This window comes from Chaetodon auriga, chromosome 6 (assembly GCF_051107435.1).
Source record: "Chaetodon auriga isolate fChaAug3 chromosome 6, fChaAug3.hap1, whole genome shotgun sequence".
In the NCBI taxonomy this organism is placed as follows: Eukaryota; Metazoa; Chordata; class Actinopteri; order Chaetodontiformes; family Chaetodontidae; genus Chaetodon; species Chaetodon auriga.
The window spans coordinates 22,881,314-22,908,156 of record NC_135079.1 but is presented as its reverse complement, the minus strand read 5'-3'; the positions used below and the strand labels follow the sequence as shown (position 1 = coordinate 22,908,156).

Genomic DNA, 26,843 nt, shown 5'->3' with positions numbered 1-26,843 from the left:
AGAAAAAAAAAAAAAAAAGATTGCGATTATATGACTTTTTTGCTCTTTTATCTGGAAAAGCACTTCGTTAAGTTACAATGAATTTTGTTAGTTTTTCCAATTGCAGTCTTACTCTCCATTGGGCCTGTTCATCGCATTTTTCTGATTACTCCCAGAGTCAATCATTTGCTACAGTGTGGTCTTCTCTTCTTTATTTGAGTATTTTGCTGTGATCTACCCCAGACTTTTAAAGTATGTTGCTGTTGTGAACGTTTTAACACATACTGGAAAAATAACCGAGCCATGCCAGCTGACCTCAGTTTTTCCTTTCTTTTTGTCTCTTGTCCTTTGCTCGTTACAGGGCGCTCTGTCATCTTTCTGATACTCCTCTTTCCATTTTCCTTGACGTCACGTTTCAAATCTCTGTCCCACTGCTGTCTGTTATCCGTCCTGGTGTTTCGCCTCTTGATGGAACTTGAGGGTTTATGAAAGACCTGAAGTGAGGCTAACATCAGATCTGGTGTTGGTACACTCAAATCTTCACTCCCGTCGACATTTTTAATATCAAACGCACACTCTATAGCCTTGAAAAGGTGCATTTCTAAACTCCTCCTTCACAGAAACTCCTCTTTTTGGGTGAACTATCACTTTAAGATGTCACAGTTTCTGCAACATACAGTAGTTCTGGTTGTTAGTTCATTGATTGCTCCTAGAGTATCTGTGTGAAATAGACATTTGTAACCTGTTTAAAAAAATCTCTGCTCTAAGACTCTCAGTCACAAAGTAATCACCTGCTGTGGTTGAATGAGCAGCATTGTTGAGTGCCTACCATCGTATACCACGTTCAAGGAATAACCAAATCAGTCCATTAGCAGTTTTGCAGAATGTCAGCACATTTGTAAAAGTGTTTCCTGTCATGTTTTTATATATGTGTGATTTTATATAAATGCTGTCGTCCTAAATGAAGTAGCCAACTCAACACTGTTACCTGAAAACAGTTGTTCATCTTTTGTTATTGTGTGTCTCAATGAATGATAACACTTTGATTCTTCTACCATTAACTTTTTTTATTTTTGTAAACGGTGAGTTGTACGTGCCAATAAAACACTCGAACCTGATTTGCTAGCTTGTAGTTGGATTTTTACACTGTTCTCTTAGAGGTAGTGGGAGTTTCTGGGTAACTTAATGAGTCAGTGCACAGCATGACTATGTTTTAGCTGTTCTAGCACCTTACTTTGAACTACTTGTTTTCAGGTTCATTGGTTTATTATTTACATTCCTTCCTGCACCTGGGTGCACATTGACCATGGAACAGCATAAAGCTGGATTTCAGCACAGGAATGACTACTGATGGAGATGCAGTAATTTCATTCAAAACATCAGACCAGCTTGAAACACATCTTGGTGGATAAACTGTCTTTTTGTATAACTATTTTCACCTATAGTTTTTGAATTAGCAACAAACTAAATGACCGATGTGAAAGAGGTTGTGTGCAGTGACCAGCCTCTTTTCGCTCTGTTTAGTTTTGTTTTCAGCACATTTGCATTTACGATTCAGTTTCAATGCCCTCATCAACACTAATTCCAGGTGCAGTTGTTCTCGTCCAAAAAGCTCAGATAAACGTCGTCTGCTTTATGCCCAACACCAAACGGCCAGCTGACAAAGCTAGCAACGAGCTGGTGGAGAAGCTGGTGGCTGAGGTTTCGGAAGCTCCAGAGCAACTGTGCCATACTGTCAAGGTTTAATCCAAAACTAATTCTGCAGGGAGTGAGTCCTCCAATTTATTGGGGTTGTAGTTTCCATTACAGTGGGTGAAATAAGCATGTTAAATCATGCAGGTATGGTACTACTGTTGTCTTACTTACAGCCCCGCTTCCTGATGACCAACAGCGCCATCTGTTGGCAACACCGCAGAGTGACGGGGAAGGCTGAACTAAAGTGGTAGCCGGAGGCCCTTTGGGTTGCCAGGTTTGATACAAAGCGTCACACACCGTGAATGAGTTAACGGTGCATTTGAAGGGTAAGAAGAAAATAATGGCGCCAGCAATTTGATTACGTGACATGTTATGTTTCTTCGAAAACGTTCCGGAAAACACACGTCTCTGTACATGGTATATTCGTAATGCATCAGAAGTTGATTGTGCTCAGTGGTTTGAGAGGATAAGTTAACCAAACCTGGCACCCCATCGTAACCAGACGTCAGTGGTCTGCGGCTGTAGCGTTTAGTGACTTTGCTGCTAGCTTTTGTTCGGTGGTCACTAATCTAGCTACCGATTATCAGCCTAAAAATACACGAACAGTAAACGGTACAAAGGGATAACTGTGGCGCGCGAGACGTTGTTCAGCTCGGTGAGTAACGTTAAAACCAACATAAAAACCAGCAGCACATACTGGAAAATACTAAGCTAGCTAGCTAACGCTGTACATGTGATAGACTGCTGGGTCTGAAAAATCTATTAGCATGTCGTCTTGTTTACAAAACCAATTTCAAATGGCTAAGTTAAGCTTTCGCGACCTTAACACGTACTTTAATGGTTTTTAAATATCGATTTCTACAGTCGACGATATTATTATGCTATTACTATCCGATACTTAGCCTCAGCCTCCAGCATGTGTCTGCTGATGCTCGCATTGTTTATGCTGATAAAGTAGTGACTTCTGTGAGGCTACATGGCTTTGTTTGGTCCTTTGACTTAGCTAACTAACTAGCTAACCTGAGTTTTAGATGGAGTCTTTTGACTGAAGATTGTGTCTCACCAGCACCAGTAAACTGTTATTTAATCTCACGACTCTATCGACGTGCCTGATGTTATTTAAATCCTGGTAACATTAGACCTTTTATGCACCCTCTAATGTAAACTACATTTAAACTGGTGTGTGTGTGTGTGTGTGTGTGTGTGTGTGTGTGTGTGTGTCATAGTGTGCTTGGTTTGCTCAGGGAGTTGACAATGAACACTACAGAGAACAAAATGAAGCCTGTCTCAGGACTGAAACATTGGAGGTTTGGCTGTGGTGAGCCCTGCACCTCAATAACCCTTGATGTCATACAGAAGGAATGGATCCTGATAAAACTAATACAGTTAAACCAAATTTCTGCTTAAAGTGATTGTCTAAGGGACCCCTCAGATCCAAAGAAATGACCCCACTTCATTGCCTGTAGATTGCAGTGGGTCTCTCCTCTCTCCTCTGATTGTGGTGGGGGTCCCCTCAAAGGTATTTATCTATTTTCGCCTTGAGGCTTGGTGCCATTTTTGTGGTTTGGTGTTGTGTTGACACAGGTAGTCCCAGCCTGTCTTTTACAGCCCTGCCTTCACCAGTGGGGCTATTTTTACAGCCCTGTCTCCAAACCAGTAGTCGTTAGCTGTATTGTTGTCTCACACAGGCAGGGATCCTGCCCCGAGCCGGAACTAGTGATTGAGCCCCCTCCTGTCAGCCCAGACCAGCCAGGGGCTTTTAATTATATCGTCTACACTTGTGTAGGCCCATATCTACAGTTTTTACTTGCTGTATCATTAAGGCTGAGTAGGGGTAACCATGTGACCACACACAGACAATGGAAGTGAGGAGGATGGGTTTGTCATTTCTGAATTTCTGATAAACTAATGATATCCTTTAACATGAAAGAGCTGCTACAGTGTAGTTTGAGTAATGTTTGCTAGTGTTGCTGAAGTCTCCATAGAGGAAGTAAAGGCATCATCAGGAGAACTAGACGGCTGATGTTACACTCGAGTGGTTTGCTAGTTAAAACAGCGTTAGATATCACCACTAGTATACCATGGAACCAAACACAGACTGAACCCAGAACTGAACACGCTAGTAAACACTACTGTGCTATTTAAATCTGTTTGTTTGTTTTTTGCGTCTCTCTTCATAGCAACAAAACAACTAGCACGTCTGCTGTCAGGTAGCACACAAACAGGTTTACAAAAATTGATGGGGTGTTGTTTTCAACCTTTGATGGCAGTGTTTAGCTTGTAATGACAATATAGTCATCCCTGCCTGGATAAAACAGACTAAAGGTAGACGTACACATGCACATTGCTTACTGTGTAGCTGCACAGTCAGTGCTGGAACATGTTGCACACGTGCTATGTGCAGCAGTCAGAGAGCAGCGGGTCCACAGCGCACTGAGTGGGCTTTGTGGAGGCTAATTGTTGAAATGAGGAAATGAGAGTGGGTGCCAAAATGTAAAAAAACAACAACAAAAAAAAAACCAATGAATTTCATAAATGAACAAAGCAACACATCTTGGTATTCTGTAAGAGCTCAAAGCCCATCCTTGGTGTCCCACTGGTGTAAAGTAGAGGCAGTTACAGACTCGGCAGGAAGGGAGGTTGTCTTATGTAACCTGGGCTGGACCCTCCGTCATAGTTTAGCTGGTTCTCATGAGCTCTAGTGTTGAGATTGGCAAGTGTGTGTGTGCGTGCGCGTGTGTGTTTGCTTGCCTTTGCCTTTGTGTCTTGAAAGTAGCTGTGTGTCTTATTGATGTGTATTTTATTACTGGGCTGTCTGAGCCTTGGGCCAGAGGGAAATGATCCTGTATACCCACCCAGAATTAGCTTTTTGATGCAGCACAGAAGGATACAGGTGTGTGTGTGTGTGTGTGTGTGTGTGTGTGTGTGTGTGTGTGTGTGTGTGTGTGTTGGGGAGTCATATGTCACACAGTTTCGGGTCAGTCGAGGCAGGCTAGCTGATTCTTTTCATGCTGGTGGGTGTTTTCCGTGAATCTGGGTTGTGTTTATCTACCTGGAAGGTCCTTTGTGCAATGCTGGGTGGCTTTCATTGTAGCAGAAGGATGTTTTTGATGCGAGTTTGTTTTAAAGCAGCTCAGTGTATCAGTTAGTTGTTGAGTTTCTTCATTGTGTCTGCAGTTGCTTGCTGTCTGTTTCTGTATAACTCAGTAAGCCATGTCACGCTTGCAGGTGAGATAAACCTTTATCTCAGTGGGCATGCTCTATCTAGTAATGGGGTTGTTCCCCGAGGGCAGCCCAACTCTTCATGAGTGGCTAAGCGAGGATGGAATGGCTGATCCGACATTCTATATCTCCCTGCACCCAACACCTCCTTCCTTCCTTCCCCTTGGCACAATGGAAGAAGCACTCCTTTCTCTGAACGCTGCATTATGGGATAAAAATGTAACCAAAGTCTCTATAAGATTGTTTTCCTCAACACTGATGGTGTAGGAGGCTAGAAAATAAACTAATTTGCGATCTTTGCCAAGGTGATATTTTTTATCTTGATTTGGTTTGTCAGTCAGCAGCAGATCTCAAAACAGATTTTCATTAAATTTCTGTAGACAGATAGACCTGAGGCCAAAGAACAACTGATATAGTCATATCGCTATTGCCTATATGTTGGCAGATAATGTGAAAAGAAATTGCATTGCAGCAATAAATGTTCAAAGGTATGTTGTTATGTACTGCATATATGACCTCAATTTTACTTAAATCCATTTTAAAGTGAGAATATGTGCCTCATTTCAAAGCTCATTTCAGGACACCCGGCGGTTTTGCTGTTACAGCCATACTTGGTCTGGTATGAGCAAACTTAATGTTAGCAAACTTAAATTATATGTTGCTGTGTAAGTGACATTACTGATTCAGTTTGTGACTTAATGACTCTTTTATCCTTGTGTTACTCGAACAATGTTTTGGCATTTACTAAGCAGTAATTTTCAGTGTTTAGCATAGGCTCACATAAATATATTTATGTGTTTTTTGTTTTTACTTTATATGCATTATTTACAATGATTTGATTTGCAGTTAGCTTTAAGGTTAAAAATTACCATTGTTATATTTTACTGTGACTGTAATCTTTACTTATCAAGGTTTATCATTCGACACCCACACTGCACTCATGCTCTGCCTCCAAGCCCCTCCTCCCTGCGGCGTCTGCTCGGCTGCCGTGACAACCAGTAACGTTAGCCTTAACATCGGAAACAAGCTAACACTGCCCAGCCGCTACATCACAGTCGCTAATATACCATACACGCTGCAGAGTGTTACTGTAACAATCGCCATATTAGCTTTATCGTTATTTGCTGTCTTAGCTGTATATGCTGTTGTTGGCAGCGGCGGTATGGGCAGTTTCTCCTTTGCGGGTGGTTGTTGCTCCACCATAGCTTTCACTAACCTCCTGACGTCGTTCACAGAGCTGTTCAACTGAGTGGCAGCCAGCAGCATGAGCGGAGGGAGGGGGCGGTTCACAGAGTGTGTGAGTAGTGATTGACAGATGTCAGACACTCCCTCAGACGCTCCTCTGGCTTTGATTGGTTGTTTTGTGTTGGGTGCGGTGGATTCTTTCAAAGCAGTAGGAGCAGTAGGTGGGACCAATGGAGCCTTTTTTTTTTTTTCACAGATTACATGTTTCATGTACTGCTGTCTGGGCATAGGGACAGTTTTAGCAAATATGACAAAAAATACTTTTATACAAGTTACCTACTGCAGCTTTAAAGGGTGTAATAGCAAGTTTGACAATATTGTTTTTTTTTTCTCTTTTCCTCCCAGATACAAACAGGAAGGACTGAAATTGACACCAGCATCATCCTCCTTCACTGCTCCCGCCCTCCTCCCATCCATCCACTTCTCTGATTGGTTGCCTCCTCCAGTTCTCAACATGGCAACAGTGTTCCTCCTCTGGCAGTCCCACTGACCTCCACCCTGGACTACCACCATGGAGAGAAAACGCAGAAAGAAATTAATCTAGCTGCTCAGGCCGTTTGCAGTATGGACTCATTTTGGGAGCTTTGGACCTGAAATGCTCTGTTCCAACCCCTGACCTGGAACCAGGTTTTAACTGCTCATTTTTCATCTGAAACAGCACTTCTGCTGCCAGAGTTTCAAAGGCCTGGTCAAACTGATAGTTTGTGCTACTTCACAACTTAAAATGCTCCTGCTTCCTGTGTGGGCATCCATGCTTTTGGGGATGCTGGTGGGTTTCCTGCCTTTGGTGGGGATGGAGCCAACAGGAGGAGCTAAATCTGGCTCTGACCACGCCCCCAACCCAGAGCCCCTCTCTTCTTCTTCTGGCTCCAACTGCTCCCAGTTAACCCTCAAACTGGAGTTCTCCTCTAAGGTGGTGGAACATGGTAAGAAGAACATGATGGTGGACATATTTTTAACTGTGTCTATTCAAGCTGTGGAAACACTGGATATGAAAATTTCAACACAGGAAGATCTCAGTTATTTAGAAATTCCGGAGGTTGTAGTCAGAAAAAATGCTAAATTCTGAGGGGAAGTCAGGAAATATCACAGCAAGGGATGTCAAAATATTTTGCCTTTATCCCAAAGTCACTGGAGTCCTTTTAAAATTGAATATCTGAGTAGCTGAGCCATGGTGTACTATTCTGCTGCGCTGAAGGTTTTAATCTTTCTTTGATTTATAGCAGTCCAACACTTCAACTTTAATAATAACACCATGCTGTGAATACTGGTTTACCATTTAATATGTAGCTATCTCTTTAAATGAATTGCTGGCTTAAGGCCATCAAAGGTCAGAGAAAATCTGGGCAGAAGTCCTTTCTCTTAACAGTAACTGCTGAGCTTTAATGGGAGAGATACTTGAACCACAACCGCTCCAGTGGAGATGCTGATGGTAATAAAAAAAAAAAAAAAAAAAAAAGAAACCCATTATGGAGATAAAAGGAAGTGCTTGGGAGCAAAGCAAGCAAGTAAAGTGACACAGAAGTTAATAAAAGGTGGAACTGTAAAAACAGGCTGAAATTCGTTCATGAAGAAATGCTTTTATTTGTTTTTGCTGTAGTTGTAGTATAAACCAGTGATACCACAACAATGCAAGTGAGAGGAAATGCAACAATGTCATAAGCAATTCACACAGATACTGTTGGAGGTGCTTAATATGTACTTAGTGCATACAGGTCATAATGATGTGCTAGTTGTGCTGAGCTGAGGACACACCCCATCCAGCTAGTTGTCACAACTCGCTATTCAGGCTCTGTGCTCATGTGATGTTCATACAGATTCTGTAAGAACTGACACAGGAATAAAAACAGACTTTTTCTTCCTGTTTGGAGAGCATGTTAACAGAATGTGTTAGCTGTTTTATCTGCCCATGACTTCAAGAGAGCAGAGACTTAATGTAAAACATTTGATGTCAAATTTTTCACAACTGACAACAGGCGTTTGGTTAACCAGTGATTTTTCAGTGTAGAACTTCATTCATTCCTGAAGAAATTCAGTATTTTTTTAAGTATGTATGTTTTCATCGTGTGTTGCTCAAGCAGTCCTCAGCAGTTCAGTGTGAATGTGGGTTAACAAAGGGCTTGAAGCGGCTTTAATTGGACCGTGGGTCCAATAAAGTGTTGCTCACCTCAATGCACACTGTTTATTAGCACATCTCCCACCCTGCCCTTTAAAACATCCGCTTCTTCCCTCTCTGTCTCTGCAGAGTACATTATAGGTTTTACAGGGTATTTCTCGGCCAAAGCTCGCAGCCTGTACATCAGCAGCGCCCTGCGGAACGCCGGGGACGGAGCGCTGGAGTGGCACATAGTTCCCAGAGAAAACCCAGCCTCTGACTTTCCCAGCGACTTTGAGTTGGTCCACATCCGTCAAGCTTCCCCCAGCAGCCTGCTGACCTTAGAGGACCACCCTTACATCAAGAGGGTGACGCCTCAACGCAAAGTGTTCCGCATGCTCAAATACCTTCCCTGTAAGTCTGACAATATTGTGTTATTGTGTAGGATAAAAGATCAGTGTCTCGAAGGTTGGCACGTCTACCTAAGAAATATAAAACCCAGCAATGTTACAGAAAGCTGTTTGTCTGCTACACTTCACAGTGTGTCTTTGTTTGTTGAATCAGAGGATGCGTTTCTCTCTCCACTGTGTTTGTGGTGTAAGAAAGGATTGTATATCCTAATGTGAAGTGCAGGCCAACTTTGGGGTGTTGATGCTGGGGTGTGTATGTGGTGTTGGGGGATGGGAGGAGGGACAGAGAATGACTGTATTTGCTCACCCTGGGAGGGAGTAGGTGACTCAGTGTGGTGGGGCTTGCTTGGGGTGGTGGCAGGGGGGGGCATGCCTTGCGCCTGGCACTGGATGAAAGACCGCAGTGTGCCGCCAGCCTACATATACACATGTAGTATCAGTATGGAGGCCATGTGCAGCGCATGAACCCTTTTATGTGCTGAAGAACAAGACACAAGTCAGTCGTGCACTGTGTTAAATCTCTGTAGTAGTAGTGGTTTTTATAGTTTATAATATTGGCCATGTTTCAAAATAAGTTAGGTCATTATTGGAATTATTCAACATTGTTTTATTTGCATATCTCAGTACTGACATTTGACTCTTGACACATTGTCTCTACTCATTCATGCTTTAAGCTAAAATCTCAATTACTGGTTGTGTTGAACTTTGGATACCATTCACTCTCTTAGAAATATTCAATTTTGTTGTTCACTTAAAATGAAAATAAGTGGGAGGAACCTTCAAACCCTTCAAATCGTCTTCAGCCTCTTCACACTTGTCCAGGCTCTCATGTAGAAGCTTCATTCAGACTTCAAGCCGCTCATGACACACGGCACTTTCACACATTTTTTGCAGCTTTTTCACATCTGTCATTGGTCTTTTGTTACCTCGGTTCAAATTTCATGCTCGTTTCAGACCTTTTCCAGATTTCCAACAGAATGTTCAATGTTCCGGCAGGTGACATCACACACACTCTGTACAAATTTTCTGACAAAATTATCTTCAGCCTCCTCTTGATCCCACATTTTCCAGACTTTCTGCACACTTCAAAATGAAGTTAGTCCTCCCTCTCCCAATGAATTCATTAAAACAGCTGGAATTACGCATTTTGCACAATTCATTTGATATGCAAATTTAATCAAGAGCAACTACGTAAATAATGCTAAGGGCTGCACACTGAGGCAAGAAGTGATGCACGTGGTTAAGGTTGCTAGGTGATGGTGCCACTGGTGAACCACATTGTGAATTAACTACATTTAAAAGAGTCTAATCTGATGCACTCAGACGATGCTAACGGAAATACTGCAGAGAGAGTCTTGCCATTTTTAGCTCACTAAGTAACCTTGTGGTTTGTTTATTAACTGAAGTGTGAGAATGTATTCTGAATGCATGAGAAAGCATGAGTGCATGTTACAAATGATATACGTTATGTGCACTGAATTGAAATTGAAGCTATCAGCAGTTGGAAAATGGCTCTAGTGTCTTTACTCACTCTCCTGGAAACAGATTGCTCTAGATGCACCTTGAACCTGATTATAGAGTAGAATACCTGAGAAAGGCAAGTCCACATTCACTAGATGTGGATACATGAGTTGATTTGTGAGTCCGTGAACCAGCTGCTTAGTGAGAGAATTAATCAGCAGGAATGATAAGAGAGAAGACCTCACCCCTGCTTTCACACCTCCTTTAAATGCATAAAAAGCCCTGCAGGCCTCTGCTGCTGTTTGCTAATAACCTTGTGATAATTTGTTCCATCCAAGTGATTCAAATTGTGATAAAATTGGCTTCAATGAGGCCAATGTGATCTGCCTCAGCCAAAAGAATGAAGGAGGGAGAGAGGCAGAAAGAAAGAAAGATGGAGAAATGAGTTGAAGTGAGGCATCAGAACGTGATGAGCATGATTAGGTTAAAGGGAGATTGTGTTGTCTGCAGGAGGAGCTGAAGTGGCAGACAGCAGTAACAGGGCATGTAATTATTGGCTGCAGTCATTCATGGAGGATAAAATGTTCATTTAGCATGTAATGATGTCAGTGAACATGTTTCTCGATGTGTCTAAGTAGAGTTTGAAATTGTAAAAATTTGTCTCCTGAGTACAGTATGCAAAAGACTTTTTAATCACACATTTGCCCATGTTCTGTCTCCGTAGCACCCGAACCTGCAGTACCCTGCAACGCCACCCGCGGGACGCAAAAATGGCAGTCCTGGCAGTCATCCCGACCTTTCAGGCGAACCAGCCTGTCGCTGGGCTCGGGTTTCTGGCATGCCACTGGCCGCCACTCCAGTCGGCGTCTGCTGCGGGCCATCCCCCGCCACGTCGCCCAGATCCTGCAGGCAGATGTTCTCTGGCAGATGGGACACACTGGTTAGACCTTGGACCTTTGACTTCTCTGATAGAGGGCCAGGGTGGTGGGGACTTGACCAAACATCTGCTGCTGAATGTTTAAGCAGAAATGAAGGACTGCTTTTGATGAAAGAATGGTCATGACAAATAAACCTAGAGAAAACGTTTTTGTTTATGGTCTTAGAAATGGAATGAGCTCTTGGTGACACCCAGCCCAGCTTGATTTTACCCCCCTCTTCTGTGTGTACAGGTTCTGGTGTGAAGGTGGCTGTGTTCGATACAGGCCTGAGCGAGAAGCACCCACACTTCAAGAACGTAAAGGAAAGGACCAACTGGACTAATGAAAAGACACTGGATGATGGTGAGGAGGAAGAGCAATGATGATGGTCATCGTGTTGATGATGGCTGATGTTGATGACTAACAATGTAAATGATAGACAACTATGTTAATAATGGTATTGTTGATGGTTATTACTTGGGATGTTCCTAACACCTAATGTCTGTGACGTTTAAACAGAGGTGTAAACTTTGAGTGGTCTAAAAGTAAGAAAATACTCAGACATTGTGCGAAAACTTTGCAGTGGGCATCAGGTTTTCCATGATTTCAATGTCCCAGACAAATGGGAGAAATTCTGGTCCAATATTACTTGTGTTTATGGACCAGATTTTTCCATGTTTTTGTGCTAAGTGACTAATGGAGACAACAATTTTTGAAATTGGTCCAGTATTGAAAGAGAGCGTTGCAGTTGGCAGCCACGAAACAGGCTGTAATGTAGCCTGATCCCTCCAGGTGTTAGCGCACCATCCATGTACATCCACTAAAGTCTCTGTTTCTACTGACGTGCTCAGATTGTTATTCTAAGTGTCTGACAACATTGTGGAAAGGATCTCTACAGCGATAGACATTTTTATTAAAGTGTAAGAGTCCTTCTGTTTACCCAGACTAAAACTCACCAAAACCATCTTGGGTTGTCTTCCTACTGTTCCAACAATCACCATCAACTCTGGTTGAAATAAACCCTTAGTTCACAGAATTAGGAGAGGAGTGAGAGGGAGGGCGGACATCAGAGAGGCAGCAAGAGAAAACAGCATGCAGAGCTGGAATATTTTCACATTTTACTTGGAAATAATTTTCAAAGGACAGTATGACTCGAGAGATTTGGGCTGAAGCTGCACTGGGAGTGCTGAAATGAGGCTAAAAAAGTGTGTGTGTGTGTGTGTAAGTGTGTGTAAGTATGTAAGTAAAGATGGCTGGATAATGATCGATCTCTTGTCCTGTTTTTCAGGTCTGGGCCACGGTACATTTGTTGCAGGCGTGATAGCCAGTATGAGAGAGTGTCAGGGCTTTGCCCCTGATTCAGAGCTGCACATCTTCAGAGTGTTCACCAACAACCAGGTACATACATGCTCTCAACATATTTCTTACTGTTGTAGTAGTATTGAGGAAAAAAAAAAAACAACCAAAAACAAACTTTTTTTGTTCCAGTCTTTATGCTGAGCTGAGCTAACTGGTTGCTAGCTGTACCCTCTTGTTGAATGGACAATCCTCTCATCTTACTCTCGGCAAGAAAAGGGATAACTGTATTTCCCAAAATGTTGAACAATTCCTTTGAAATAATATTATCTTGCAGTATTATGAATTACATGAATTACATTCATTTATATATTCAGTTGTTGTGCTGTCAATTCCAACTTCTTTGTCTGATGTCGAGGCTGCAGTTTATTGACTTTCTTGTGAAATGCTCCAGTGCAGCTTCATGCGTAGTAGTTATACTGTTTGATCCAACAACAAAATAACCAGAAATACAACACTGATACTACAGTAAGCCCTCTCCTCAGGTCAAAGGCGTTTATCTTAAATCAGGTTAAACTGTGTTTTGGATGCATTGGAGTATGTGACATATTTGTCTTTCCTCACCTTCCAGGTATCATACACCTCGTGGTTCCTGGATGCTTTCAACTACGCCATCCTGAAGAAGATTGATGTTCTCAACCTCAGTATCGGAGGGCCTGACTTCATGGACCACCCTTTTGTTGATAAGGTGAAAGATGTTAGTTCCAGTCTAGACACAGGAAAGGTAATATTTTCAGAGAGACAGGAAGAGTGACATTTAACCAGTAGGATGTGAACTGATAACAGATGTTTTCATGTTTGGTCGAACATAAAAAAGTAGAATCCTAAACCATCCTTCCTCCCTCTAGGGGGGCCACTGTTGTGGTCAGCACCTGAGAAGCTTACTGTGCATATGTTACAGGAGAGAGGGGGTTACTCACTAAGGGGGCCCCAGCAGTTGTGTCTGTATTCCCTGCACCCCTCTGACCCCCCACCTTGGCAGCATACTTGTATCATGTATACACACTAACCTCTTCAGTGGCTGGAACTGCTTCTGTTGGGTGAGGCATCAGATAGTTCAGGACCACTCAGAAGAACATGTAACTCTGCTATTTTATGTTATATTCTTTATTGATGAAAAAAGTTTTGTATTTATGAATTGCCTTGCGGCATCTGTTAAGTGGTCTGGTATATGGCTCAGAGGCCAGAGGTTCCCCACCCCTGCTCTAAGCTAATTTCTTTTCACCATGTGCTCATGAGCTGGTCAACTGTCAGTGAAACCAGCTAAAATCAGGTGCATGGCAGCGTTAGATCCCTGCAAAATGTTCACCACTCACAGGTGAGCACTAAAACTACGTGCCATCTGCTGCATTAAACACTCAGTTTAGAAATATTTAACTTTGTTGTTCCAAATTGACAAATGCATTTTCCTACTTACAGGACCTTTAGGGAATCACATACTGAACAACGTCAGGAACGTGGATCAGCATGTTATTAAGATTTAAGTGTAGGCTGTGAAAGAAGCAGTCAGGTTGTTGGCAGGTTGGAGTCCACCAGAGTCAGTTCTTCCGCACTCTTTTCTCTATGTGACCTTCTTGCAGTCCCAGTAAAGAAAGTCAGAACAACAAATTAAATGGAGCCCACTGGAGAAATGTCATCTTTTCCCCATACCAACTCGATGAATTTTCTTGTTTGATTGACAGGTATGGGAGCTCACTGCCAACAGAGTGATCATGGTCTCCGCCATTGGCAACGATGGACCTCTGTATGGGTATGCTTATTACTTTAACTTCCAAACAATGGCATCCACACTTCTGAAGAAGGACTTCTGAGTGAAGGCTTAATCCTAAAATATTGTGATCTGTAATCATGTCACTCCTGTTTCCTTGCTTTGAAGTCTTTTTTCTCATAAAAGCCTTGTCTTTTTACATTCATATAACGGTCTGTTTTTTGTGCAAGTGAGACATATGGTGGCTAATGTCAGTAAACTTAAGGTAAATATTCGTTATGACTCTTTTTTTCACGTCTGCTACTTTTATTATATCTTAGCATTTTAGCTAATTGCTAAACAGTAATAGTTTTAAACTGCAGTTTTCTCTTTTAGCCGCAGCTGTTTCAGCACAGATTACAGTGTCTCACTTTATATCTCGCTGCATTTTCAGTGCATTTTTTAGCCAAATCACTTCACCACTAGTTCACCATCACCTCAAATGGAAATTTTCCTTATTTTAAATGTTCTCATTGGAAAAGATTTTCTCTGTTGTTGTTTGTTTAAATCCTTGTTTAATTGTGCAGAAGTGCTTGCTTCCTCTGCACCATTCTGACCGCTTTAATTATCCAAATGATCTCCTGGCCAGCTGGGTTTTATTATCCTGCTGAACATCTGCTGACTCTTCCTTCTCTGTAACAGAACATTAAAGCTGCAGTAGGTAAGATGGAGAAGAGAGCAAGTTCCACGTCACTCCCCCTCCTTCTCCACTGCACTTATGCTCTGCCTCCAAGCCCCTCCTCCCTGCGGCTTCTGCGTGGCTGCCGTGACAACCAGTAACGTTAGCCTTAGCATCAGAAACAGGCTAACTCTGCCCAGCCGCTACATCACAGTCGCTAACATACCGTACGCGCTGAAGAGTGTTACTGTAACAATCGCCATATTAGCTTTCTGGTTACTTGTTGTCTTAGCCGTATATGCTGTTGTTGGCAGCGGCGGTATGGGCAGTTTCTCCTTTGCGGGCGGCTGTTGCTCCGCCATAGTTTTCACTAACCTCCTGATGCCTCTCACAGAGCTGTTTTACTGAGCGGCAGCTGGGAGCATGAGCAGAGGGAGGGGGCGGTTCTCAGCATGTGTGAGTAGTGATTGACAGATGTCAGATGCTCCTCTGGCTCTGATTGGTTGTTTTGTGTTGGCTGCGGTGGATTCTTTCAAATTGCAGTAGGAGCAGTAGGTGGGACCAATGGAGCTGTTTTTTTTTCACAGATTACATGTTTCATGTCCTGCTGTCTGGGCATAGGGACAGTTTTAGCAAATAGGACAAAAAAATTACTTTTATACAAGTTACCTACTGCAGCTTTAAAAGAATGAAACAGGGAGAAGAGACTCTTCTTGATGCGCTCTCATGCTTTAATGCTGCAGTGGAACTGTAAACTGTTCAGTTAAGTCTTGTCAGTGAAGTAAAAGAAGTTTCTCTCTTTCAGCACCCTGAACAATCCAGCAGACCAGATGGACGTGATCGGGGTCGGAGGGATCGACTTTGAGGACAATATCGCCAGGTTTTCATCCAGAGGCATGACCACCTGGGTGAGTTACTCCAGGAACACACACTCAGACTCTGCCACACATGCAGACAAACACCGTATCATTTATCAGTCTAAGAGCAGACATCTACTCCAGAGACTGACTCTGTGCTTTAGACGCTAGTCAACCATGATGTAAGCTCCTGATCCCTCATCCACATCCCATCAGCCAGTCTCTCTCACACACACACACACACACACACACACACACACACACATACATATACACACACACCACTTTTTATCAGTCATAGCCCAAAGCAGACATCTGATTAAGGCTTCACTCTCTGATCCAGTCAGTCTCTCTGCCCCCTCAACTACTGTCAGCCAGCCATGAAGAGGCCAGAAGGAACAGACAGCACTCACTCACCCACTCAGCTCTCCAACCTGAATACATCAAACACATTTCAAAAAGCAGCCCTTTTGATCACAGTTTTCTCAGCTTTTGTTCATTTCCTCCCACTTCCTACTTGTTTTTCCCTCTCGCCCTCTGTTTTCTACTACTTGTCTTTCTGCTCTGTCCCTCCCTTCATGTCTCTGTTTGTTGGCATCGTCTGATTGTGTGCACCTACCTTTTGGCCACCATCACATATACAATCAACACCTGATGTCTGCAGAATGCCTGTTTTTTTCAACAGTAGTGAAGCTGTGGTAGAGTTGTATAGTGGCTTAAATAGTCTCTGTGACTACATGATGTGGGCGTAGTGACACGAAGTGAAACATACATTTAAGTGTGTGAGTAAGAGCTATTTGAAATTTTGAATTACAACTTTAGGTCTTAAAAATAAGTAATACAGTCACTGTTATGTCTATGCACTCTCTGTCTTTATCTCATGATGTGTGTCTGTCACCTATGTCTGTGCAGGAGCTGCCAGGCGGTTATGGCAGGGTGAAGCCTGACATCGTCACCTACGGTTCTGGCGTTCGCGGATCGGGGATGAAGGAGGGATGTCGCTCTCTGTCTGGCACCAGTGTTGCCTCTCCCGTGGTGGCTGGTGCTGTTACTCTGCTGGCCAGGTCAGTATCATAAACAGAACTATGTTGTCATGAAGTGTCAAGAGTTTGACCATTTTATTCTGAGAAGAAAAGCAAGAATCATAAACCAAGGGAGTTTTAACTGTGTTTATCTAGGGTTGGGAAAATGTAAGGTTTTTCGATACCTTGCTTTCAAGAAATAAACCTGACCATATTTTAACAATACTTGCAGTGTGGTTCCAGGTGTGATAATAGATTAGCACAACTTGTTGTGCAGACATTCTTGGTTCCAGATGATTTTTCCGACTGATTTTGGTGATCCCGTGGCTTTTTTTTTTTTCTTTTTTTAGTGAAGTCTTTCTATCTATCGGATGGATGACCATAAAATTTTGGTACAGACATTCATGTCCCCTTCAAGATAAATTGTTAGAACTTCTTTTAAATTTTCCTCAGAAAGCACTGCTGTGCCAAAGTAAAGGGAAAGTAGCAGTTCAGCCTCACATAACTGCAGATTCTTAGTCATATTCGTTAACAAAGGAGTGCCCCAGCCCCCCTCTTGACCAAGTCAGCAGCCAGGATCAGACAGAGCAGCAGCCCTAAAGCTGGTAGGGATATACCGTCCCATTCAGGTCATTCAGGTCAAGTCAGCAAGACTGACATTTGCAGTTCTGTGGTCAGAGAGCAGTCTGACTAAGGCTGAATCCCATTTCACCCCTTGGCCCTCCCCCTTGGCCCTACCCCTCCGTTTTGCGCGTTCACGTGGAGGGGTAGGGGTGTCCCAATTCCCATTATGACGGAGGGGTAGGGGGAAGTGGTAGGGCTATGTACCCCTCCAAATGGAGATTTTTCCGAGGCACACTCCAAACGGAGGGGTACGACAGTTTTCCCAGAATGCCTTGCAAGACCGGCATTATGGCTGACAGAAGGCCACAAATGTAAGTATTTTCTCCATGAATAAAGTTTTAAAATTTACGAAAATCACTTTATTGTCTATTTTAACGTTGTTTCAATGTGTAGTGGTCATTTTCCTCGTAAAAAATCCCCTGAAAAAAATCGATAGTAGTCGAGGCTTCAGTTACGTGGTTACCGTTGCCAGGCTCAATGCCACTAGCGGTGCTCTGTGGGTAGCCCTGATGATAATCTACAGTGATAACGTTATCAATAATAACTTCGGCAACCTCGCTGCTGGTATTCAGTTACATTGATAGCGTTATGGGATACAACATGCAGGAATGTCATACACAAATCGAATGTGACGGTAGCAGGCCTACGACTAGCAGCAGACAACCGTAAAAAGATCCCAATAGCCCACGCAACAGAGATTACCACAGCGGTAGACGGCATGATTCCCCGAGATCTCCGGCAAACACTTGTCGCATCTGCCTACGTAAGAGGCAGCGGCGACTACTGATGACGTACGCGATTGTCGAAGGGGTGTCCCAATTCGGAGGGGTTGACTTTCGGCCCTACCCCTTGGCACTCCGTTTCAAGGGGCAAGGGACAAGGGGTAGGGCTAAGGGGTAGGGGTAGAAAAGAGAAATGGGATTCAACCTAACAATTAGGAAATCCAGATCTCTACGGTCTCTAAAGATTTGCATGTCAAATATCTGAAATGTAAATCAGCCAAAATTGATCTGTTTTCAGTTACATTCTGGCAATCTAGTCATGACAACGCCTCTTGTGGACTAGTTTTAGGAAAGGCGTGGAGCTGTGTGACACTCTTCTGTGGTGGCTGAAGTGAAGACATGAGGGTACTGTTACAGCTAAGTTTGTCATCAGTGGATACATGTGGATTATTTTTTTTAAGCTTGATGTGGTGTAATCGTCTCTTGTTCTGTAACCCTACATGAGCAGTCAAATGTGTCCCAAAGGAAGGAGGAGTGTCGCTGATTAATGTCTGGCATTATTCTCAGTCTGTCGATGTCACGTCTTTACATGGTGAAAGCCCTCTTGTTGCAGAGCTGTAACTGAGCCGATTTCGTGAGCTCATGTTGCTGGATTAAACATCATACCACCCTTGTTGACAGCAGGCACCTCTCCCCTCTCCCAAGAGAATGACACATACACACAAATACCAGCCCATCCCTCCTCTTTCCTCCAGCGCTGTTCTGGATGAAAAGCTGTGGAATACGACACCAGCGCACTCACAGATACAGACTAATCCAGCCTGCCCTCCTCTGTCCTCCAGCACTGTCCTGAACCGAGAGTTGGTGAACCCGGCCTCCATGAAGCAGGCTCTGATCGCCTCAGCTCGCAGGCTGCCGGGGGTCAACATGTTTGAACAAGGCCACGGGAAACTAGACCTGATCAGAGCCTACCAGATCCTCAACAGTTACAGACCTCAAGCCAGGTAGATGTCTCGATACACGCAGATATAACAATGAGCTCCTACATGAGCCGCGATGCACAAGCATTAGACTCTAGTTCATGGATTCAGGAAGCTGCAGGCCAAGTCTGTTCCTCAGCATCATTGATCTTACAGTTTCCATAAATGTTTTGCTGCACATGTAGGCGTAGACACAACAGTTACATAACACTAAAAGAGACTAAGCCTGTGCTGTCGCAGCCATCTCTCTTGGGAGAAATAGAACAAACTGGCAGATTCAGAGTTGTCCTTTAGACGAGCGTTCATTCATGAAGGACAGCAGCGAAAGTCAGGTTTGAGTCAAAACAGGATGGATTCCAATGGCGACCCAGGGATTCAATCAAGTAGACATCAAAACGAATCAATTTTGAAGAAGTTTATAGATTATCATGAAGTGCGTTAGTAAGGACATTAAGATTCAGGGGAGTATTCCACTAAAATCTTCCTCCATAACACGTTACTGTAAACCAGAGTGGAACCAATGCATTGATGAAAATTCACTTGTGACTGGTCCGTGCCCTTCAACTGTAGTATGACAGGATGTGGTTTGATTATAATGAACCAATGATTTGGTTCAGTTTTTATCACTGAGACATGCATCCAGCTATTACCCAGACTGCAAAGGCTTACAAGATACCACAAATTCACATGAGCAAGACCAAGTTGAATAATTTGTTTTGTAAATGCTAATTATATAGTCCATTTTTTAATTTCTTTTCAAGGCTTTTAAACTGACTTGGCAAACTTGAACACGTCAAAGTTAAACCATTCCGATTTTTGATCATCTCTACACCAGAATATTTCTGGGGTTTCGTCAAACCATTTCATGGAAAATTGAGATTCTCAAAATGTAGTGTGTACAGTACAAAAGAAAATGGGACTCGGTTTCCATTTCTCCCCAATCACACAGCTCAGACCCTCAGAGACAGAATATCAGCTCTCAACTGCACAACTACAGATCTGTGGCTACTAGATAAGCCAGCTGTAACATATGATTCATCAAAATTTTATATAATGCATATGACCAGATATGCTTAAACCACTTCTCTTTAAAACATTCATACTTATATGTACATGCATATGTACATATTTATTTATGTAAAGGGCATTTCAGGTGCTTTATCTTTTTATATTGACACATTTGAAAGATATGCAGTATTATCAAAGTACTTGTATTCATTAGTTTCAACGCTGTGATACAGACAGGTGACCAACATATTGAGGGAATCATGCTAGAAAAATAATTTTGTCTACCATGATTCAGACATCATAAGCTAGTTTCAGAAAAGCTTGTGCCATGCAAAAAACAATTTCTGCAATATCCTTACCCATCTTTGTCTCCTGCCAGTCTTTCTCCCAGCTACATCGACCTGACAGAGTGTCCATACATGTGGCCTTACTGCTCTCAACCCATCTACTACGGAGGAATGCCCACAATCGTCAATGTGACCATCCTCAACGGCATGGGTGTCACCGGCAGGATTGTCGACAAGGTGCGCACACAAGACTTCGTGAATAAAGAGGAATCTTTGTTGTTGTTGTTCTTTCCTTAAGCTAAATGCTACTCTACAAAGAACACACAATTTACAGAATGTTTTTTCCTCAAGTTGTGAAGAGGACAAGTGAAGGATGAGCTTCATCCTTGACTGACCTGGTTTTTGTGATGAACTCAGTTTCTAAAGGTTGCTCTCTCCTGTTCAGCCCATCTGGCAGCCCTACCTCCCTCAGAACGGCGACCACATCGACGTGGCGGTCTCTTATTCGCCAGTGCTGTGGCCGTGGGCCGGTTACCTGGCTGTGTCCATCTCTGTGGCCAAGAAAGCAGCATCGTGGGAAGGAATCGCTCAAGGTCATGTGATGGTCACCGTGGCATCGCCAGCAGAGAATGATGTGAGTCACTGCAGCAACACTCGACCTCCATCTCCAAACAGCTTCAGCTCTTTCTAGAGCAGTGGCTCCCAAACTTTTTTGGTTTTGTCCAGTTTGCACTTGTACTGCTGCCTCCATAATCATCTTTTATGTTTCACTTTTAGTTTTCTAGTTCACCTGTTTACCCATTGTTTTAGCTCATCATTTTAAGAGTTTGTAAATTATTTTTAGCTGTCTATTTGAACCATCCATCTGTTTGGCATGTATGGAGGTGTACTGTATTTGTTCTTTCACTCTGATTATGTTTTAGTATTTAGTATTGTTGTGGTGTGTTGTAAGCCCATGTGGGCTGAGCGCCTTTTGGTGCATGACAATTTGAAAAATAAATTACTTACTATTTACTCATGCATTACTTTAAGCCAATTATTTCTGCTGTTTGTAAATGACTCTTTGCTTATCTTGTTAAACTGTTGATCCAGGTTAGGAATCACTGCATCTAGCTGCTGAAATGAATTATCCCTCTTCATTTATGACCCATTCATCTTCTTGAAATTTCACCCCTTGCAGTCTGAGGTGGGTGGTGAGCTGACCTCCACAGTCAAGCTGCCCATCAAGGTGAAGATTGTCCCAACTCCCCCTCGCAGTAAGAGGGTACTGTGGGACCAGTACCACAACCTGCGCTACCCGCCCGGCTACTTTCCCCGAGACAACCTCCGCATGAAAAATGACCCACTGGACTGGTACGTGTGTGCAGATGTTTTCCTGATGTCTGGACGCATGATATGTGTTGACCTTCATCAACTGAAAAGTGAAATTTAATTGATGGTTTTATGTTTCCAGGAATGGAGACCACATCCACACTAACTTCAGAGACATGTATCAGCACCTGAGGAGTATGGGATACTTTGTCGAGGTGCTTGGCGCGCCCCTCACCTGCTTTGATGCAAGCCAGTATGGTAAGAATACAGAGACTAACACCACACAGCAACAGAATTCAGTGACTTCCACCTTAAAGGCCATCTTATCACAGCTCCAGTGACTGAAGCTTTTTTGCTGTTTGCTTGTGGTTTAGCAAAAGGTAACAAACTAATGGCCTGTTTGTCATTGTGTCTCTGCAGGCACATTGCTGATGGTGGACAGCGAGGAGGAGTATTTCCCTGAAGAGATCACCAAGCTGAGGAGAGACATCGACAACGGCCTGTCTCTCATTATCTTCAGTGACTGGTACAACACCTCGGTCATGAGGAAGGTCAAGTTCTATGACGAAAACACCAGGTATCCAGCTCTCTCTGAGACTACTGCTGCTGATTATCGATTTCATATTAAAGGCCATTAAAACTTCACTTCTTAGGTCTTGCTGTGTATTAATAGCTGATGTTGGTGCTTGATCACGACTGTGTTGGTGTGCTTCTGTCAGATTTGACTGACAGTGACCGAACAACCTACCGGTTTTCATCAGATTCTTTTTCAAATGTTGCTAAATCCTGATTGGTGGACAGGCACCAACTGAGCCTCACCCACTTCAAACTGGTGGCAGAAAGAGTGTTTGTGTAGAATCAACAGGATGACTGGCAAGTGTTTCCAGACCCTTAAATTATTCTATGAATAGCAAATGTAATAGACTTTTGGCAAAAATTAGCACTGACTCATTCGCCGACAATGCTTTATGTTTTCTTAAACATTCCAGGAAATAAATTTATTTCTCGCTCTCATCTAAAACAGAAAACAACCAACTAAATCGCAGCCTCAGCAATTCCAGACAAATCCAATAAGTAATGCAGTGTTTTTGATTAATTGTGTTTGTAGAATGAGTTGTGAGAACTTGAACTGTATTATATAGCGCCGGGGCCCAGTGCACTAGTGATTTCTTATAGTTATAAGCTCTCTGTGTCGTCCTCGTCCATCATGAGACAGTTCAATGATTAAACAGCTGTTCCCTCAAAAGCTCCTGCTTTCACCAGCAGCTTTATCATGTTATAATGATAGCAAAATAAACTGTGTTGTGCAGTCCACAGGCTGCTGTAACACAGTGTCTGTCCAACTCCCGTTCTGTGTGTTAGACTATTTATGCCTTCTCTAATAGATGTAATATATCACGACTTTTCAGATTCAGAGCTCCTCATGCAGAGCTAAAAATTACTCCTGACTCCATGCCGCTCCATTCATATCCCACTCAAGCTGTCGCACAAAATCCACAGCATTAAAAGTCTTTAATACGTCTAAATATAGACTTAATGGCTTCAAAATATCATGCTGAGTAATTCAGGTTTAATTTAATGGCAATGGGTCATTTGAGATTTGTTCATTCGCTGCTGCCTTTTCTGGACAAATCAAGCCTGATACAGAAAACTGGATTAGAGTTAATTTCTCTCTATGAGTGTATTTTCTTTATTGCTCTTTTTAAAGTTGTCATTTTCATTTTTATAAAACCTGCTGATTTTGAGCCAGGTTGTGTTGGGTTTTATATTGATTTATTTCTGTGAAAATGTCTTTGTTTTCATGTGATTTCCCTGAATCAATCTGTTGGTGGCACGTCAAGTCGAAAATTAAGCTTGGTTCTCTTGTTGCAATAGCGGGGGATTTCTTGATTGCTATATATGTGCAGATCTAGAATGTCTGTTTCCTAAATGAATGGTTGTACAGATGGTTTTCTTGATGTAACCTGCAGGCAGTGGTGGATGCCAGACACAGGGGGCGCTAATATACCAGCTCTGAATGACCTGATCTCAGTGTGGGGGATGGCTTTCAGTGATGGGCTGTACGAGGGAGACTTCACTTTGGCTGATCATGACAGTAAGACACACATGCACACACACACTCACACACACAAACCCTCTTCAGTTTGATGGGGTTATTCCTCTGGTCACCTTTAGTATTGTTATATTCACACACACTTTTTTTTTTTAGAAAGTAAAGATGGTTGTTTCTCTCTCTGCCACAGTGTACTATGCCTCAGGCTGCAGCATTGCCCGTTTCCCAGAGGATGGAATAGTGATTGCCAAGAACCTTAAGGACCAAGGTACCAGCACCCCTCTTTAAGTATTGAACTCTGCTTAGTGTAGCACAGTGCTGGTCAGCAGTGAACTTTAGAATCTGGGTGTCTCAAGTTCAGATATAACACCTGTGCATGTGTGCTTTTCACAGGTCTGGAAGTGTTAAAGCAGGAGACAGCAGTGGTGGAGAGGGTCCCCATCCTCGGACTGTACCAAACGCCGTCTGACGGGGGAGGTCGCATTGCTCTGTACGGTGATTCTAACTGTATAGACGACAGCCACAGGCAGAAAGGTGACCTCTCTTGTAGTGTGTGCTGGTGTGTCTATGTTTTGTCACTTTTTACATACAACAAAAGGGCATGGCTGAACTGACTGACTTTTGTTTTGTTCCGTCTGCTCTCTCAGACTGTTTCTGGCTGCTAGATGCTCTCCTTCAGTACACTTCCTATAGTATGACCCCTCCCAGCCTCAGCCACTCCCACAGCAGGGTAGCACCACCCACAGGCACCGAGCGCCCACTGCCACAGAGGCTGGAAGGTGAGGAAGGAAATCACACAATAGATTTCCAGACAGGTCAATTTACCATCTCAAATGCTGTTTGTTTTCCTGTCCGTGTGTTATTTTTCTGCAAAGCAGCTTGTAAACGATGCTTTGTCACTGGAATTATTCTGATATATTCTTTTAATTCTTCCAGGCAATCATCTTTACCGCTACTCCAAGGTTCTAGAGGCTCACCTGGGAGACCCTAAGCCTCGCCCTCTACCAGCCTGTCCCCATCTGTCTTGGGCAAAGCCACAGCCAGTCAATGAGACGGCACCCAGGTAGGTCTGATCTCATCTCAGCATCAGATCAGCTGATTTTGCTGGTAGATGCACAACCCAAGCATTATTTTTAGTCAACATCACCTTTTCTGTCTTACTACGGCCGTCTTTTTCTGCCAGCCCTTACCACTGTGAAGCTAGCAGCCAGAGTCCCTCCAGGCAGCAATTTTCTTTTTCCATCCTGTCAACAGAGAGCATCAAACTCTTGCAGTATTTTGTGACAGAGTCAACACACACACAGCTACACAAACCCTCACCCTCTCTCTCTGTCTCTTTCTGTGTCTCTCTGTCTCCTTCGTACTCTCAGTAACCTGTGGAAGCACCAGAAGCTTCTCTCAGTGGATCTGGATAAAGTGGCTCTACCTAATGTGAGGGCCTACCGTCCCCAGGTCAGACCTCTGTCTCCTGGGGAAAGTGGGGCCTGGGACATCCCTGGAGGTAATACATGGTTCAAAGTTATTGCCTAATAAATCAGTTTTAGAGCTGCCTTTCCTCATATTTCACTGTGTTTTAGAGTTTTGTACTCAGCAGTGGACTACATTATTTTAAAACCTTTACCTTAATGCCAACTTTTGTAGTGGAAAGTGTATTAATATAAGACATGGAAAGATACATTTGTCACTCATCACCTTTTCTTTAATATTACACCATTAGTTATCCAAGTGGCAGGTTATTGTTGTCTCAGGCAGACTGTATTCTGAAGTAACGTACAAGCACCACAGGATGGCAGTAGCCACATCAAGTGCCCTATGGGCACCTTGCAAGTCAATGAGTTTTCCACGTTCCTGAAAATGTTTCACAATAAAAGCCTTGTTTAGAAATGAAGGGTTTCTGTCTACTGAAATGCTAAAAAGCTTTTATTTAGTAGTGTTGAGTTTGCATAAACAGTATAATGTATTAACTTTAAAATGGCAAACAGGAGTGACTGAAACTGAGTGTTTGTGCTAAAATATGACCAATGATACTTATCAAACAGAGGGAATTAGAAATAAAGGCCTGCCTCTAATACAAGCCTGCTTTAAAAAAAGGCCATTCCTTTTTTTAGTTTAGGCAAAGAAAGGCCCTAATCACTATTAGGAAATGTGTTACTAATGAATATGACCGTACATAACAAGTTATTTAAACTGACTGAATGACAGTATGTAAGAATAACGGTGATTGCCGAGGAAGCATCGTTTGACCTGTTCCCCTCCGCCCTTCAGGGATAATGCCCGGTCGCTACAACCAAGAAGTGGGCCAGACCATCCCTGTGTTTGCCTTCCTGGGAGCGATGGTGGTCCTGTCCTTTTTTGTGGTCCAGCTCACAAAGGCTAAGAGCAAACCCAAGCGCAGGAAACCCCGCATAAAACGGCCCACGTACCTCCAGCAGCAGCAGACGACGACTGGGAAGAACCCCACAGTTTGACTGGGACTGCAACGGCAAGCGCTGCTGGGGAGCTGGGTTCACTTCCAAAACTGAGACACTGTTAAAAGGACAACTTGTGCTGAGTGTCAACACTAGAGCATAATTACACGGAGTCTGATAAACTGTCGAGGCAGACGTCTGACTGTTCGTAAACCCAAGCCTGCCGGACAAGAACGTACTGTGACTCCAGATGTGTCTCGGATGCCGAAACAGTTTTTGTGCCTCTCGTCTGTTCAAGGCTGTCCGTGGGTGTTTGTGGACTAATGAACAGTATTAGACAGTGTTACACACATCATATAAAACACAATGTACACCTGGCCCTAAAAATGCCTGTTTGAGACAGACATGTTGTCTACATTCTCCTTTGACCAAACTGTTTCTTTATGAATGAAAGGTGTCTGACTTTTATATTTATTGAATTTGTTCGTACCCTAACAAACACAGAAATCTAACAAATACTGTATGCACTTTAATGATAAAGCAGTTGGCATACGCGTGGACAGAAACACACCCCACACACACATGCAATCATGCAGACTTTTCCAACACGAGGACCATCGGATGATCAGGTTGTCTTCTCCTGTGTCACCTTCTGCTGTTTTGTAAGTCCTGCCCATGTCTGTTAAAAATCACTGTCTTTTCATTGTTTTTATATTTTCTATGATGAATGAACTCTGGCCAGGAGTTCTGTTGATGTCCTCCTTCATGATGATTGACAGTCTTGTTCAAATATATCTCATCAATTAAAATGCATAATCAAAGTCA

General features: G+C 43.0%; 1 protein-coding gene across 1 annotated transcript; it reads left to right on the top strand.

Annotated features, from left to right (window-relative positions):
- Positions 1-2,168: 2,168 nt before the first annotated feature.
- mbtps1 (membrane-bound transcription factor peptidase, site 1) lies at positions 2,169-26,843 on the top strand. Its single transcript, XM_076733204.1, has 23 exons — positions 2,169-2,329; positions 6,487-7,067; positions 8,387-8,650; positions 10,832-11,047; positions 11,277-11,387; positions 12,313-12,422; positions 12,952-13,068; positions 14,063-14,130; positions 15,552-15,654; positions 16,516-16,667; positions 18,814-18,975; positions 20,339-20,483; positions 20,692-20,880; positions 21,427-21,599; positions 21,700-21,815; positions 21,978-22,134; positions 23,528-23,652; positions 23,801-23,878; positions 24,004-24,144; positions 24,258-24,389; positions 24,547-24,673; positions 24,981-25,111; positions 25,876-26,843. The coding sequence occupies exons 2-23, from the start codon at positions 6,866-6,868 to the stop codon at positions 26,076-26,078; spliced, it is 3,222 nt and encodes a 1,073-aa protein (XP_076589319.1). The 5' UTR covers positions 2,169-2,329; positions 6,487-6,865; the 3' UTR covers positions 26,079-26,843.

Excerpts from the sequence above, each read along its gene's own strand:
- mbtps1 (XM_076733204.1), top strand. The coding sequence starts at position 6,866 with ATGCTCCTGCTTCCTGTGTGGGCATCCATGCTTTTGGGGATGCTGGTG. Across the intron at positions 8,651-10,831 it reads CATGCTCAAATACCTTCCCT|CACCCGAACCTGCAGTACCC; the intron begins GTAAGTCTGACA and ends CTGTCTCCGTAG. Across the intron at positions 20,881-21,426 it reads CATCGCCAGCAGAGAATGAT|TCTGAGGTGGGTGGTGAGCT; the intron begins GTGAGTCACTGC and ends CACCCCTTGCAG.